The sequence below is a fragment of the Eschrichtius robustus genome, chromosome 12, assembly GCF_028021215.1.
Source record: "Eschrichtius robustus isolate mEscRob2 chromosome 12, mEscRob2.pri, whole genome shotgun sequence".
NCBI lineage: Eukaryota > Metazoa > Chordata > Mammalia > Artiodactyla > Eschrichtiidae > Eschrichtius > Eschrichtius robustus.
Genome location: NC_090835.1, coordinates 70,600,482 through 70,615,953, shown reverse-complemented (window position 1 = coordinate 70,615,953; position 15,472 = coordinate 70,600,482). Strand labels below are relative to the sequence as shown.

The 15,472-nt window shown below is 53.7% G+C and overlaps 1 protein-coding gene across 3 annotated transcripts in view; it reads left to right on the top strand.

Annotated features, from left to right (window-relative positions):
• CPNE5 (copine 5) overlaps positions 1–15,472 on the top strand; it is an 88,508-nt gene that overhangs the window by 55,692 nt on the left and 17,344 nt on the right. For all 3 annotated transcript variants that reach the window (XM_068558012.1, XM_068558011.1, XM_068558009.1), the window contains 3 exons: positions 1,466–1,569; positions 6,369–6,473; positions 14,162–14,203. In XM_068558012.1, the coding sequence (XP_068414113.1) occupies positions 1,466–1,569; positions 6,369–6,473; positions 14,162–14,203 (251 nt within the window). The remainder of the gene's footprint in view (positions 1–1,465; positions 1,570–6,368; positions 6,474–14,161; positions 14,204–15,472) is intronic.

The following is a 15,472-nucleotide window of genomic DNA, read 5'->3' as shown; positions in this document are numbered from 1 at the left end:
GCGCTGTACTCAATTAACTCATTTCATCCTCACAAGCCTATGAGGTAGGCCTTGCCTGTACCCCCATTTTACAGATGAGGAAACTGAGCACAGAGAGGGTGAGTAACTTGCCCTAGGTCACACAGCTAGTAAGGGGATGGAACGGAAGCAGGCAGCCTGGCTCCAGAGACCACATTCTTAACCATTATATCATACCCACTGCCCCAACCTTTGACCATGTCCTTCAAGCTGTGAGAGGTTGCATCTTTATCCCTGCCACCATTTTGGTCCTCACTGGGCTGTAGGACACTGATCTCCAGAGACCCTCTTCGCCACTGAGAGGAAGCGGGCAGCGTGAGAGAGCTGGGTGGCTTGCTTCCTGACAGGCCTGGCCCTTGAGGGCAGGCCAGGCCCCAGGGACTATTGACAGAGCCTTGAGCTCTGGCCAGTTGGCAGCTGATTTGTCGGGATGCAGAGCTTTCAGGTTGAAGAGATCACACGGGGATGGGCAAAGAGGAGGACACAGGGGCATCTCTGCCCAGTGCCCTGTTGGCTGCAGCGAGCTGAGGAGCTAGGAGCCGTGTGAGAGGAGAGGTCAACCGATTCTCACTAGGCCTGGTACCTTCCTTATGCTCTTGGGTTGAGTGTTGGGTCTGGGTCAGCCAAAGCCGTGAACTAGTCAGGGGAGTCAGAAACCCAGGGCTCTGTTTGATAAACTTGTAGGGGTTGCTCCCTGCTCTGAGCTTTAGGCTCCTCAGCTGTAAAATGGGGGGGGGGGGTCGTGGTCCAGCTATAGCTACCTCAGAGTTAGATGAGCCTCTTGTGAGTCAGTGCATGTGAAAGTGATACTTAAACTTGAATGTCCTCTAGGAACCATACAGTCATGTAAGGGAATGAGGCGATGTGGCCAGCGAGGGCTTGGGGTTAGGGCTTAGGGTTAGGTGACCAAGCTCAGAGTGGCTTGAGTTAGTCATTGCACCTCTCTCTGAGCCACTCAGTACAATAGTGATGATACCTCGTGCGTGAACCTTGACCGAGTGGGTGACGTGCCTGCGCTCTGCTCCAGACTTCGCACACTTGATCTCATTCAGCCCTCACCACAGCCCTTTGAAGTGTGTACTGCAATCAGCTCCATGTCACAGAGGGGAAACTGAGGCTCTGAGAGGTTACCTCCCTTGCCTGGTCACACAGCTACAAAGTGGTAGAGCCAGGATTCAAACTGGGGCAGCCAGCTCCAGAATCCACCTGCTTCACTGCCCTGGCTGCTCTGCCAGACCTGCCGGTTGGGGTTGTTTGAAGATGAAATGAGACCCTCCAGAGTGTTAGCTCAGGGTCTGGCACGTGGTGCGGGGCAGTGTGAGCTGCTGTCCTTTCTAACTGGCTTGGGGCCCAGAATCCCCAGGCCCTGGGGCTGTGTTCCCATAGGGGTGGGGCCCCCCTCCAGCCTTCTGTGCCTCACACCCCTCTTCTCCCTCCTTCCCACCAGGATGTCGCCACAATGCAGTTCTGTGCCAACAAGCTGGACAAGAAGGATTTCTTTGGGAAGTCTGACCCCTTCTTGGTGTTCTACAGAAGCAACGAGGATGGAACGTGAGTTCTCCGGCAACGCTTCACCCCCACTTCTGGGGGCATGGGCTTGTGGGGGAGGGATGGACCGTGGTGACTTGCCGGGCAGGGTGGCTTGGGCCATCTCCTCCTGCTGCTGCCCTGAGGCCCCTGCTCTAGAGAGGGCAGGGGCTCTAGGAGGTCAGGGGCTCCAAGGTAGTACCCTGGCCGCACAGATGGGGCTGGTGGGGGATTAGGGGCAGACTGCAAGCCCACAGTGCCATTCTGAGGGTCATTACTAAATGGCTGGCGCTGGGCATGTCAAAGATGGAGGGAGCGGGCAAAAACAGGGCTAGGGCAGGAATGAGGGGCCCCTCTGATAGTCCATTCCTTCTTCCACATGCATCAGTCCACATCTCTAAGCCTTGTCCTCGCTCACCCACAGCCTTCCTAACACCCCACTACACATATTCCCCCCACTACTTCCTACTCAGCATGGCAAATCTGGACCCCTTTCCCCCCTTGGCCCCAGGCTTCATTCAAAATCCCTCCCATCTTTGAAGCCCCCATTTCCTTCTCTCCTCTCCCTAATCTGGAAGCCACCCACAATATGAAGGAAAGACACACAACTCGTTGGGCAATGTAGGAGGTCAGTGATGTACACAGAGGGACAGATTCTAGGTTGAGGGTCTTGGGACCTAAGTCCTCTTCTCCAACCCGCTCTGTGACCCTAGACAAGTATGCCCCCTCTCTGGGCCTGTTTTCTCATCAGTAAAATGATCTGGTTAGATTAGGTGGTCTCCATGGTCTCTAAGCACCACAGCTCTGGAAGGCTGCGGCTGCTTAGCTGGGATTCTGCAGAATGAGGAAGCAATGGGACCAGGGAGGTTAATTAGAAAAACGCTGCTGGAGAAGGGAACTAGGAAGAAGGTTTTGAAGGAGAGGGAAAAAATGGGTCCACGGGGTTTGGGGGTTGGGGGTGGGGGGAGGAGCAGGGAAGAATAACAGGCTAGAGAAACAGTGTGTGCAAAGCAAGTGTGCCCTGAACAGAGGGCAAGGAGGCCTCGCTAAGTCCCCTGGAATCTGAAACTCTGGGTGTGTGTGTGTGTGTGAGTGTGTGTGTGTGAGTGTGTGTGTGCGCGTGTGCGTGTGTGTGTGTGTGTGTTGGGGGGCAGGGCAGCAGCAGGGAGGAGGTATGTTTCAGTCGAAGGGAAAACTGATTTTTAAACGAATGTACAAAACAAGGGAAATTAGGTACGATCATTTGCATAACAAAAGGATTCTTTGTCTCACCGTAGGACTCTTAGCAGGATTTCTTTAAATAATTCTTGTTGACTTTGACTTGACTTGAGGGAGGGAGGAAAAGGTCTGAGTGATGTTCTGGGCGCCCATGGAAATGTCCATGCAAGTCCCCTCCAGAAAGGAGGGCAGGGGCCTCCCCAGGGCTTGTCTCAGCGGCGAGGGCTGACTGGCCAGCAGGAGGGAGGGATTTGGGTTGTGGAACAGGAGATGGACATGTTGCAGAGTGTTTGCCAATGATTATTCTAGCAGAGCGGTGTGTAGGTTGGGTGGGGAGGGGGCGGGGGAGAGGGAGAGACTCGTGACTGACGTGGTGAACAGGTGGGAGGTGCCGCGCCAGGCGAGCTGTGGAAATGCAGGGGAGGAGGCAGGGAGGGGAGGACATGGGCAAAAGGGCAGGGCAAGACCTGGCTCTGCAGAACTTGGGTGGGGACCGCCGTCACCGCCCCCCCCCCCTGGCAGACGAGCTGCAGGGAACCCAGACTGCTGAAAATGGCAAAAGAGCTGGTCAGATGGGGCAGGCGATGGGAGTTTATTTGGGGGCGAGTTTCACTTAAAGCATGGGCTGGATCTGTCTGGGGTGAGGGGACGTCAAGGGCAGCCAGAGAAACCGATCCAGAGGGACCAAAGGGAGTGAAATGTCATGCCTGCCACGCGAGGAGGGAAAAGGGCAGGAAGCATCCACAGAGCACCCGTGCTCCTGGCACTGCACATACCTTGTCTTCTTCAGTCAGAATCACTGGTCTGGGAGCAAGAATGTGGTGATGGAGAGCGGGCTCGGCCAGTCGCTGCCAATCATTAACTCTGTAATTTTATGCAAGTGTCTAACCGAATGGAACTTTATGTGATGGTGGAGATGTTCTGTATCTCACTGTCCTTATGGTCGCCATCAGCCACGTATAGCTGCTGAGCCCTTGAAAGGGGCTAGTGCGACAGAGGAACTGAATTTTTTATTTCATTTCATTTCAGTTAATTTAAATGTAAATAGCCACGTGAGGCTAGTGGCTACCATTCTGGACAGTGGGGCCCTACCCTCTGCGGTTCAGTTTCTTGGTGTGTGTGACGGGGAGAATCATAACACCTCCCTCCCAGGGAAGCCGTGAGGATTAAATGAGTTAATTCCGGTTATTAGAACAGGGTCTGGCAGCGTTAGTTATGGTTCTTTGGGAAGCTCAGTCACTTGCCCAGGGCTGCACAGCTGGAGGTACTGGTCTTGGAACCGGAGCCCACATTTGACTGACCCTGTTGGTTCACACCCTCACCCCACAGCCACGTCCCGAGTGTGTGTTGAAATGAGTTGAGTTGAACTGGGAGATGACTGCAGGGACCATTTCCACACTAGGGTCTCGTCCCCCACGGCAAGTACATCTGGGGATCGAGGGGCCTGTGAATTTAGTGATGGCAAAGGGGGATGGGGGTGGGGAGTTTAAAGAAAGTGGTTTCAGGCAAGAGTCTGAAGCAGAAAACAGACCAGACAGGGCTCAGGAAGAAAGACCTAGGGAGGAAATGTGGCTAATAGCTTAGAAGACTTGGTCAGGCAGTTTGGCTGGCAAGCGAGAGGAGCTAGAGAAGGCAGTGGTTCCAAAGAGGTGGGGAGACGGGGAGGGTCCACAGCAGGTCTGTGCGACTGTTCCAGGTGGGAGGTTAGGGCTTCTGCAGGGTGCGAACCTCCCTCCCTTCACCACCAGTTGCTGCTCCTGATTCTCCCTCCTGCCCCCTCCCCCAGTCCAGGCTCCTCTTCTTGCCCAACCTACTGCCCCAGCCATGGGCAGCTGTGGCCCCTCCTTTCCCCGTCCCCATTCCTGTCCCCATCACCAGCTCTGGAGTGTGTGGGGAGGTCTCCCACATGTACCTCACACTCCAGTGGGTGGGCGAGAAGGAGCACAGAAGAGAAACGCTGAGCCACGGTGACAGGAATGACATTTTGACTTGAAAATTGCCAGAGAAGAAATGGCACAGGCTGTGTGGGTACGGGCGGGGCCCAGGCACCTTCCTGGGTGACCTTTCCAAGCCAGGAGGTAGCTGGGGTGGATGCTGGGAAATCTCATGGGGACAGCCCCTGCCCTGAGCTCCACTCTGGCTTCTGGCTGCCCCTCCACGTGGCAGGGCAGGCTTCCAGGGCGGGGCCAGTCAGGCACAGCATGGGGAGTGGGCAGGGGCGCTGGATTGGGGCCCAGCTGGGATTAAGCCAATTCTGCACTTTTAGTTTGCAAAGCAAGCTCATGGATTCAGACTACAAGAGCTGAAAGGGTCTTAGAGATCATCTAAGCCAGGGGCTTTAATTTCACTGGCTTGAAATGCCAGTGAGAGCTATGGAAACTCTCCTCTGAGAAATACATTTATTCATTAGTTCATTGTGAAAAAAATATTACATGAACACCTTACTAAGTGCCAGGTGCTATTCTGGGCACTAGAAATATACCAGTGAACAAGGAAGACAAACCCTTGCCCTTATGGAGCTTACATTTTAGTGACAGACTGTGAAAGAAATAAGGAGAAAGATAGACCATGTCAAATGTCAAATGGTGACAGATGGGATGGAAAAAGCAGTATGGAAAGGGACTAGGAGATCTCAGAGTCAGGGGACCAGGGGGCTATAAATTTTAGATAATGGTTCTCAGGGCAGGTGCTCATGTCAAAGAGATGACAGTGGAGCAAAACCTGAAGGAAGTGAGGAGGTGAGCCGTTAACATGGAAATTTGGGAGAGAGTCCTTCAGGCAGGGGAACAGCAAGCACATGAAACTCAGGCAACCAGTTCCACTGACGATTTCAAGGGTTCACAGACCCCTAAAGCCCATCCCCAGATCCTTCCATGGATCTCAGATGAAAAAAGTCTAATAGTGGCCAACTCCCTGGGTTTAGAGGCGAGGAAATAGAGGCCGAGAGGGGGACAACCTTGCTCAAGGTCACACAGAGAACAGGGGCCAGAACCACATCTCCTGACACTCCTACCTGGTGCAGGAATCCTTTCTGTAGTGTTATCAAGAAATGGCTGTCTAGGAATAAAGATGCAGATGTAGAGAATGGACTTGAGGACACGGGGAGGGGGAAGGGTAAGCTGGGAAGAAGTGAGAGAGTGGCATGGACATATATATACCACCAAATGTAAAATAGATAGCTAGTGGGAAGCAGCCGCATGGCACAGGGAGATCAGCTCAGTGCTTTGTGACCACCTAGAGGGGTGGGATAGGGAGGGTGGGAGGGAGATGCAAAAGGGAGGAGATATGGGGATATATGTATATGTATAGCTGATTCACTTTGTTATACAGCAGAAACTAACACAACATTGTAAAGCAATTATACTCCAATAAAAATGTTAAAAAAAATAAAATAAACTGAAGTTTATACAAAGATAAAAAAAAAAAAAGAAATGGCTGTCTAGCTTCTGCCTGGATGCTGCTAGTGACAGGCAGCTCATCACCTCACGAAGCTATTGTTTCTACTGTCTGGCAACTGCAGAGATTAACAAGCCAGCCCCTCTGGTGATCTGAATTCTGCCTCCCTTGGAGTCAGGACTGACAGTCTTCCCTCTCTTCTTTGCCAGGTTCACCATCTGCCACAAGACTGAGGTCATGAAGAACACCCTAAACCCAGTCTGGCAAACTTTCTCCATTCCTGTGAGAGCCCTCTGCAACGGGGACTATGATCGGTGAGATGAGAAAATGTCCCCTGTCCCCAAGCACAGGTGCGGGGGGCACGGTCACATTGATGAGGCCCATCCCATCAGTACGAGCGAGCAGAGCCTCCTGGAGCTGCGTGCTGCTGGCCCTGCACAGGGTGGAACTGGGGATCCCTCTGGCTCCCTGCCCTTCCCTCACCACACCCCGCCTTTTTTCCTCCCAGTCTGACGTTCCCATTGGTGGAAGCCCTCCCAGGTTGGGGGCATGGGAGGTACCAAGGATTTCAGAGAAGCCCTGGTGGGTGTTGGGCGCCCTGCCCGGAGCTCAGTAGCTGGTCTTTTCATTGTGCCCCGTGAGGGGCAGGTGGGGGCCAGACGGCGGCTCTAGATGCAGGTAGAGGTGACCTGGTCCCCGGCAGCCCCAACTCCTGGCTGAGGGACTCTGGGGAGTCAAGATCCCAGGATATGTGCTGCCAGATGAGTTGCCATAAATGGGGGTGAGGGATGCAGTGCAAACAGCTCATGGAATTTTTTGGTGCTACAAAGCCTACTCATAATACACGTCATCATTGTTTGAGGGTAGACTGTTGAGTATAGATACCAGATACCTAGTTTCCAATCCTGGCTCTGTGACGAGGATAGCACTCTCAACCTGGGCAAACTTTGACCTGTCTGAGCCTCAGTTTCCTTATCTGTAAACTGGGTACTTAAACATCCACCTACCTTGTAGGGCTGCTTTGAAGCTCACAACCTACATGCTAAGGCTCTGGTATGCATAAAATACCGTTCAGCATTTCATCAACAAACGTTTATTGATGCCCTACCATGTGACAGGCACTGCACTAGATGCTGGGAAGTCAGGAGGAAACAAAACACACAGTCTTCACCCTTCACCCAACCTCTTGGAGTTTACATGCTAGTGGGAGAGGCAGACATTAATCGAATAATTGCACAAAGAAACATAATTACAAATTGTGGCAAGTGCAGGGGGGAGAGGGGACACGTAGGATGGGAGCTGTAACACGGTATTGGTCTGTGTTAAGTCACAAGAACCCAGCCTGGTTTCCTGGTGGTTGCTATAGCAGGGGGGCGAGCTGGCAGGGGCTTCTCGGGCAGGGCTGTCCAGGCAGCCCTGAGGAAGCTGGGCCTCTGCTGGCCACTCCGACAGGAGCCCTAGGGTGTCAGAACAGATACCTCAGGGCATCCTGGCTGGGGCCTTGGCGTGGGCTCCCTGGCACTCTGTTCACAGTGGCTATTGACAGGGTAATGTGCGGTGGGGTGAGGGGACAGGAATGAGCAGACGGATGGCCTCCAGGCACCCCTGTCTCCCTCCCTATTAGGATGCTGACCCAGGAGATGAAGTGGCTTCTTTTCCTGCTTCTGCTGGGACAGAAAAGCCAGTCTGTTCCATAGGTGGTCATTGAGCACCTACGATGTGCTCAGCACTGCGCCTCCAGCTGTGCGGCATTCAAGGGAATGTAGCCGCATTTCTGTCTTCAGGGGGCTTACAGGGAGCTCAGATGTGCACACGTATATTTTAGATAGCTAAATAGTTGTGCAAAATGAGACTGGAAACAAAAATAGGCACTTCAGCCAAACAAACCGCTGTTCCGTGTCTGGCCAGGTCCTGGGGCTTCTGGAGTGGGGGAAATGGGAGGGGTTGAAGCAATAGGGTCTAAAGGAGGCTCAGGGCAGGGTGGAAGGTTGGGGGGCGGCGTCAGTTCCTGGGGACAAGGGATGTAGGAAAAATGGTTGGGATAGAGAGGAAGGGAGGGGAAATTCAAGGTTGGGGGAATGGGAGAACATGGCAGCTCCAGTCTCATAGGGGTGGAAGGAATTGGGATTTCCGACCGCACTGCCTAGAGGTTTCGGGGGGTGTACAGCTGACCCCCCACAACCCGCATCCCAGGGAAGGCCTCCTAGGGCCTCAGAATCCAGCCTTGTCAGAGGCAGTAAGGAGGGCAGCCCAGCTCATAGGCCTGGGCTCTCCATTCAGCCATGGGAGGAGGTGCGGGTGCGGGGGGTGGGGGGGGGAGGGGGAGGGTGCAGGCTTTGCGGAAAGCCCAGGTGGGCTCCCATCCCCCTCCCAGGCTGAGCCCTGGACTGGCTTCTCTCCAGGATGGCTGGGCAGCTTGGGCCCTCCTCCAAAGCCAGGGACAGATTAACTGTGATGTGACTGACAGTGGTGCTAATGGAGGTGTCAGGTGTGTCACATTGGCCTGGTGAGTGAGCAGGCCTGCCCCCTGCTGAGCCCTAGGGTCACCCACATACCCAACAGCCACTCAGGAGGTGCAGGCATTTGGGAGGCCCCCGTAGGGCAGGAGAGGGTGGGCCTTGTTCAGGAAAACAAGGCCGCTTTCCTCTACTTCTGAGACACCTCTTGAAGCCTCACAGTACACATTGGGTTTAATCCAGCAGCCCTGTCTTCCAAGCCAGCCAGGCACCAGACACCGTGTTGGGTGCTGTGGACACAGTGAGCTCTCAGACCCAAGTCTTCTGAGGTTGCTCCCAGGCCAAGGTTGGAGACATGGGTCATAATAATAACAGCAAAGGCTCCTGTGGCACTTCGGAGGTAATTGATGTATGTGAACTAATTTAATCCTCCCAACAATTAGTACCTCTTCTGAAAAAGGTACAAATACTATCCACATCTCGTAGGTAAGGAAACTGAGGCCCAGAGAGGTTAAGTAACTCACCCAGGGTTTTACTGCCAGTAGCACCAGAATCTGGACCCAAGCAGGCTGGCTCTAGGATCTGTGTTCTTAAACTCCAGCGCTCTGCTGATGAATGGTCAAGGCGTGGGGTGAGTGGGGTGGGACACTTGGAGGACAGCTCTAGGAGAGTTTGCTCAGGGGCTTGAGCAGGTCTGCTTCGAGACAGGAGGTAGAAGGAAGACTCAAAAGGCCTTGACAGCTGCCTGGATATGGGAGTGAAAGAGACGTAGAGATTATTAGGGTTTGGAGTTTGGAGGATGAGAGACGATGGTACCACTGGTGGAAATGGGAAGTGTGACAGGGAGCCAGAGTGTGTGGCTATGGGACAGGTACAGTGGTGTTCTTCCCAGGAGAGAGGAGAACAGAGGTCTGGGAGTCCCCGGGAGGGGGGCTGGCAGAGGTCAGGAGTAGGGGGATGTCAGAGAGATAAGAGGGGACCAGGGGGAGGGCAGCCATAGTCAGGGAGTTGAGAGAAGAGAGTTCAAACAGAAATATCAACTACTATTGTGAAAAAGAGGGCCAGGGGATGAGAACCAGGGATCTGCTGAGAAAGGGCAGTTTTCTTGGAATGATGGGGATGGAAATGAATTAATCTTATTAAGCTTTACTGAGTCTTTAGGACATGGGCCAAATTGTGTCCTAATTGGTTTAAATACAGTATCTTATTTTGTGAGTTTAAGTTTCACAATAACCCTAGAAGGTGGGTACTAGTGACATGCCCATTTCACAGATGGGGAAACAGAGGACCACAGATTATGTCACTTGCCAGGGCAAGGAGAAGGTGCATGTTCCTTCTCCAGAAGTCACTTCTGGGCTGGCCCTCTAATTTGGGGTTCCCCTGGTTTGGGGTCCCCCTGCCTTTACTGTGTTTCCAGTCCACACAAGAACAAACCCAAGTGACCCAGCTGAGCAGAACCTGAGTCAGAGGAAGTGGACTCAGGGTCAGAATTAGTCTAGCCCTCCAGTGGGGTGAAGTGGGGTGAAGGGTGATGAAGGCACTTCTCTTGCCTTCCCTGAAGTCCCCCTGCTCTGTCCTTGAATATTCTGCAACTTGAGGATTTGTCCCTGTTAAACCAAATTCCTCTGGGTTGGGCTGCTATCACTCACTCACACCTTCATGGTGAATAAGTAGGTTTTAAAAGGGTGTTAAGGGTACTGGGTCTTCACCTGGAGAGGGGAGAGGGTTCCCAGGAGCTGGGGGGCTGTCACATCACCCAAACTTCGGCCCCCTGGATTGAACCAGTTGCTTCTCCTTTGAACCCCACCACACACTGAACACCGGGAGGGGCTGAGCCCAATACCATGGCCTCAGTTAGGAGTGTCTTATCCCTGGTTCACACATGCACAAGCTGAACTCAGACACAGGAGCCACAGTCAGTGCAGTACAGCTGGGGGTGCACAGCACCTCTGCCATCAAGCCTCACTGCCTGGGCCTGTGAGGCTCGACGCTCTTCTTCCTCCCAGCAGCTTCTCAGAGTAATGGACTGACTCAGTTAGTTTAGGGCGAACCCCTCAAGGCCCGTCAGCCCTCGGGACTTGTAAGCATCAGGGAAACATACCTTTTCCTGCCTGGGAGAGGGAGAGGCTCATTAGGAGCAGACCTGCAGCTCGGCTCAGAGGAGGCTATGGACAGAGCTGCTTGGTATGCTGGGGGGGGAAGCCTGGCGTCTTTGCCAGCATCCCCATCCTTGCTGGCCTGCTGAGGCTCACACACCCCGCTCTGTCACTCCTGCCCCACGCGTTCAGAGACCCACAGGACACTGGCTCCCTGCCAAGAGGCCTGGTGCTGCTACTGACCAGCTGTGTCTGGCTTCTGCCACTGCCTTCCCCTGCCTCTGGGCACCTCCTTCTTCCCCAGTTCTGGAGATTTCGGTCTCCGAGCTAATTTGACTCCCTGCAGCCATCCCTGGAGCCTTGGCTGTGATTGCTACTGGGGTGAGTTGGCACAGGAATCTCATACTCAGTGGTCTCAAGCTCAGCTGCAAGTTCAAATCCCCTGAGGAGCTTTTAACAATTCCCCTGCACAGGCTGCACCCCCAGACCAATTGATTCTGAATCTCTGGGGTGAGGCATCAGCATCAGGATTGCTAAAGCTCCCCGGAGGATCCGATGTGTAACCAAGTTTGAAAACCAGTACTTTCATCTAGAGAGGTTAGCGGCTCTGGAAGCACATTAGAATCAGCCAGGGGACTTTTAAAAACTACCTGTGCCTGAGCCCTATCCAGACCAATTAAATCACGGCTTTTGGCAGTGAGATTTAAAAAAAATTCTCCCCAGTGATTTTTTTGGGTATCCAAGGCCGTGGCTATGACTGGGGTCCTCCTATAGCCTCTGAGCACGTGGCTGTCACTGATCTAGTCACCTGAGGGACTGGTGTTGGTGGTCCGAGGAGAGGCACTCTTTGCTGGGGTCCCTGAAGGTCCCCTGCAGAGCTGGAGGGCTCTGGGGAAGGACTGGGAGACTTCAGCATTGGGGGGCAGGGTCCTGGCTCAGACCCGCACCAGCTGTGTGACCCTGGGCAAGTCACTGGGTGCCCTTAAGGCTCAGTTTCCCCATCTGAAAATGAGGGGCTGGAGGTCATCCCTCCAGAACATGCACAGCAGAACCACTTGGGAAGCCTTTCAACCTAGATTCCTGGGCCCTGTCCAGAGCTGCCAAGAACTGGACCTGGGGGTCTGTGTGTCTGAAAAGCTCCCTGGTGATCTGCCAGGTGGCCAGGCTAGGATGCCACCAAGGTCACTTTCAGCCTTGTCATTCCAGGAATTGGAAGTTGCAGAGCCCAGGTACCCAGGCTCAGGTGTCCCTGATTTAAGTAAATTCTATGTGAAAAACTATGCCAGGGCTTCCCTGGTGGTGCGGTGGTTGAGAGTCCGCCTGCCAGTGCAGGGGACGTGGGTTCGATCCCTGGTCTGGGAAGGTCCTGCATGCCGCGGAGCACCTAAGCCTGTGTGCCACAACTACTGAGCCTGCGCTCTACAGCCCGCGAGCCACAACTACTGAGCCCACGTGCCACAACTACTGAAGCCCACGTGCCTAGAGCCCGTGCTCTGCAACAGGAGAAGCCACTGCAATGAGAAGCCCGCGCACTGCAATGAAGAGTAGCCCCCGCTCACCGCAACCAGAGAAGAGCCCGCGCACAGCAATGAAGACCCAACTCAGCCAGAAACAATAAATAAATAAAATAAAATAATAAAATAAATAAATTTATTTAAAAAAACAAAAAAAGGCAAAAAACAAACAAACAAAAAAAACTATCCCAGGTGTGGCCCAAATGCTAAAGTGGAGAGGAGGCTTTTTAAAAATTTTTTTAAATTTTTGTCTGTGTTGTGTCTCCCTTGCGGTGCATGGGCTTCTCATTGCGGTGGCTTCTCTTGTTGTAGAGCACGGGCTCTAGGCACGCAGGCTTCAGTAGTTGTGGCTTGCGGGCTCTAGAGCGCAGGCTCAACAGTTGGGGCGCACGGGCTTAGTTGCTCCACGGCATGTGGGATCTTCCCAGACCAGGGATCGAACCCATGTCCCCTGCATTGGCAGATGGATTTCCAGCCACTGCGCCACCAGGGAAGCCCAGGAGGCATTTTTATAGAGATCCAACGCATGCCAGGCAGTTTTACCAACTTGTCTCCACAGCTATTCTGTAGGGCCGTTATTATCCCTACTTTAAAATGATTTTGTGGCTCAGAGAGGTTAAGTGACATCTCCAGGTCCCAGTGCAAAGGGCCCAGCATCCAAGTCCACACCCCAGCCACTTTCCACTCTTTCCAGATCACCAACCTACCTTTAGAGGCCTAGATTTTATTTTCTTTCTATAATAATTCTCCTCAGAGAGACATAGGTTTTTGTTTTTCACAAAAATTTAAAGGATTTCTCTAAATGGTGGGCTTCTATGCCTGCCCCATTTTACATTTTGGTAACAAAAATCCAGTTGCTGCACAACATACTGGGCATCCCTTCATTTCCTGAGCAGTTTCTACCCTGATGCAGGAGAATCCGCATCCCACCCCCATGCCCCCTGGAGGCTCATCTGAAGGGAGACAGCGCCTCCTTCTGGGGATTCTGGAACTCCAAGGCCGACTCCCTGCAGACTTGAGGAGATGGGCCGCGGCCATGGGCCAAATGATGAGATATTCATAGAACACAGGCCTGGGCAGCCGCCTCTGTGTGCCCCATTTAGAACTGAAGGCTGGAGACCCAGCTCCCCCATGCCTCTTCCACTTCCCCAGACCCTGACCCTGCAGAGGGACCCTGGCATCTGCCCCATCCCTGGGCATCCCTGGAGGACTGCTGGTACCAAGGGTTAACCTGCAACCCTCCACCTCCCTCCTCTGCCTCTGGTCTGCTAGCCTGTTGCCATAGAAACAGGCTAAAAATAAAATGGGCTCCCAAAGCCCAGCCCCAAGCTCAGAAGTCAAAACAAACTAATTAAAGCAGCCAGGCTAAAATGTGAAGATAATTACACCCTCACTCAGGAGCCAGTCTGGCATGGAAAAGCTCAGCAGGCCATCCTGAGTCAGGACCCCTGGGTCCATCCCTGACATGCAGGGTAGCTCCCCACCACTCAGACTCCTCGGACCCCAGGGTCCCACCAGGAGAGCCCACCCTGCTTAGGCCTTGGATCTAGGGAGCACCACCCTCACACTCTAACGGCCCCACCCCTGATAAACTGCAGTATGGCTTCATGCTGGGATCTGTGCCCCATCTGGGGTGGCCAAGGAGAAGGTGGGGTGAACTGAAGTCTGAGTCTGCTTTTCTACATCTTCCCTGAAATTCAGGGAAGTCCCAATGCAGCTTTGGAGCTGCCTCTGTCCCTAAGACCTTTAAAGGCTTCAAGATAGTTCCTTTGTCTCCTGGGCTGCTGCCTCTTCACCGAGGGCCCTCGGAGCCTGGTGGGGGTTCCTCCATCCCCTTTTGGCCCAGGAGCGTGAGAAGGCCACGCAGGTGGCCCCATTCTCAGGCCACGCAGGTGCTGGGTCAAGTCCATCCCACCATGGGCCCTTTGCCTTACAGGACCATCAAGGTGGAGGTATACGACTGGGATCGAGATGGCAGGTAAGGTGGCAGAAGGACAGAAGGTGAGCAGGGATGGGGACAGCCCCTGGGAGGAAGGTGGGTCTCGCCCTCTCATGGAGAGAGCTGTGCCCAGGTCCCCACCCATGGCAGCTTGGGGGGTAAGGGGCCTGGGTTTTCCTGTGGAGGGACCACTGCCTCGGTGGCTCGTCTGTGCCCAGCTCCACTGAGGCACCAGAGGGCCTGTGTCCTGCAGGACATGGTGCAAGGGGTGTAAGAGGCCTCTTGTCCTCAAATAGCTGCCTAGCGGCCAGCCAGTGTCTAAAATCTCCCCACATTTGGAAGAATGTAGGCTTTTCTGAAATGTGCATGTTCCAAGGTACAGGCAGATATTAGTGACCTCCTGAGCATTCATGACCGCGTTCTCTGTGTGAGGCTAAGCATCGTGTGGTGACTGAAGTGCAGAAGATGAGCTTGGCTCTCAGAGACTCCCTGAAATCTAGCAGGAGGCCCTTGACTCCTCAGAGGAGCTGTTTGTGGGGAGCAGGGCTGACGGAGTGGGATATGGGAAAGGTGAGCATATGAATGGACCCCGGAGCGGTAAGGCAGAGCCTGAGTAGGGCTGAGCCTAACCTTGGAGAGGCCAGGGGCTTCCTCTTCTGTGGATCTAAGTGCCCCCAAGGAGCCAGTTATCACAGGGAATTCATAGACGAGGACCAGAACAGGCCTCTCACAACTTTAGTAGATCCCTCACCGGCTCCTGCTTGTCTGTTGAACCAAATCCAACCAAATCCAAGTATGTCATCCTTCCTGACTTTTGTGAGCCCTCCATCCTGTGGTGCTACCAGGGGTGTCATAGAGGGGCTTTAAGCCCTCTAATCTCCACTGGTGCCTATCAAGTCTGTGACATGGATGGGGGATGCCGTGAAGGGCTGTGCAAGTACAGCTCTAAATTAGGCCGGAGCTCCTTCCAAGAAGCTCACCTGTCCAACACCTTCCTATAGAGAAACTCTAGTGCCAGCACTACTCTGACAGCTCACTCTGTCCCGTCCTCTCTTCGCTTTAACCACATCACAGGCAAGTCAGCTTCAGGCTTCCACCCATGATTCACCTCATCATCTTACCCTGGAGTTCCCCATACCTTTCCTTTACCAGGGAAGCTGGAGACAGCTACCAGATGCCATTGGGTCCCACCATCAGGGAGCTCATAGTCTGAATGCTGAGAGCTGTAAATATGTAGACAAAAGACAGTGTGGATTCAAGATGGGGCAAGGCCCCAGGGGCACCTCCTGGGCATCACACTCCAGCAGG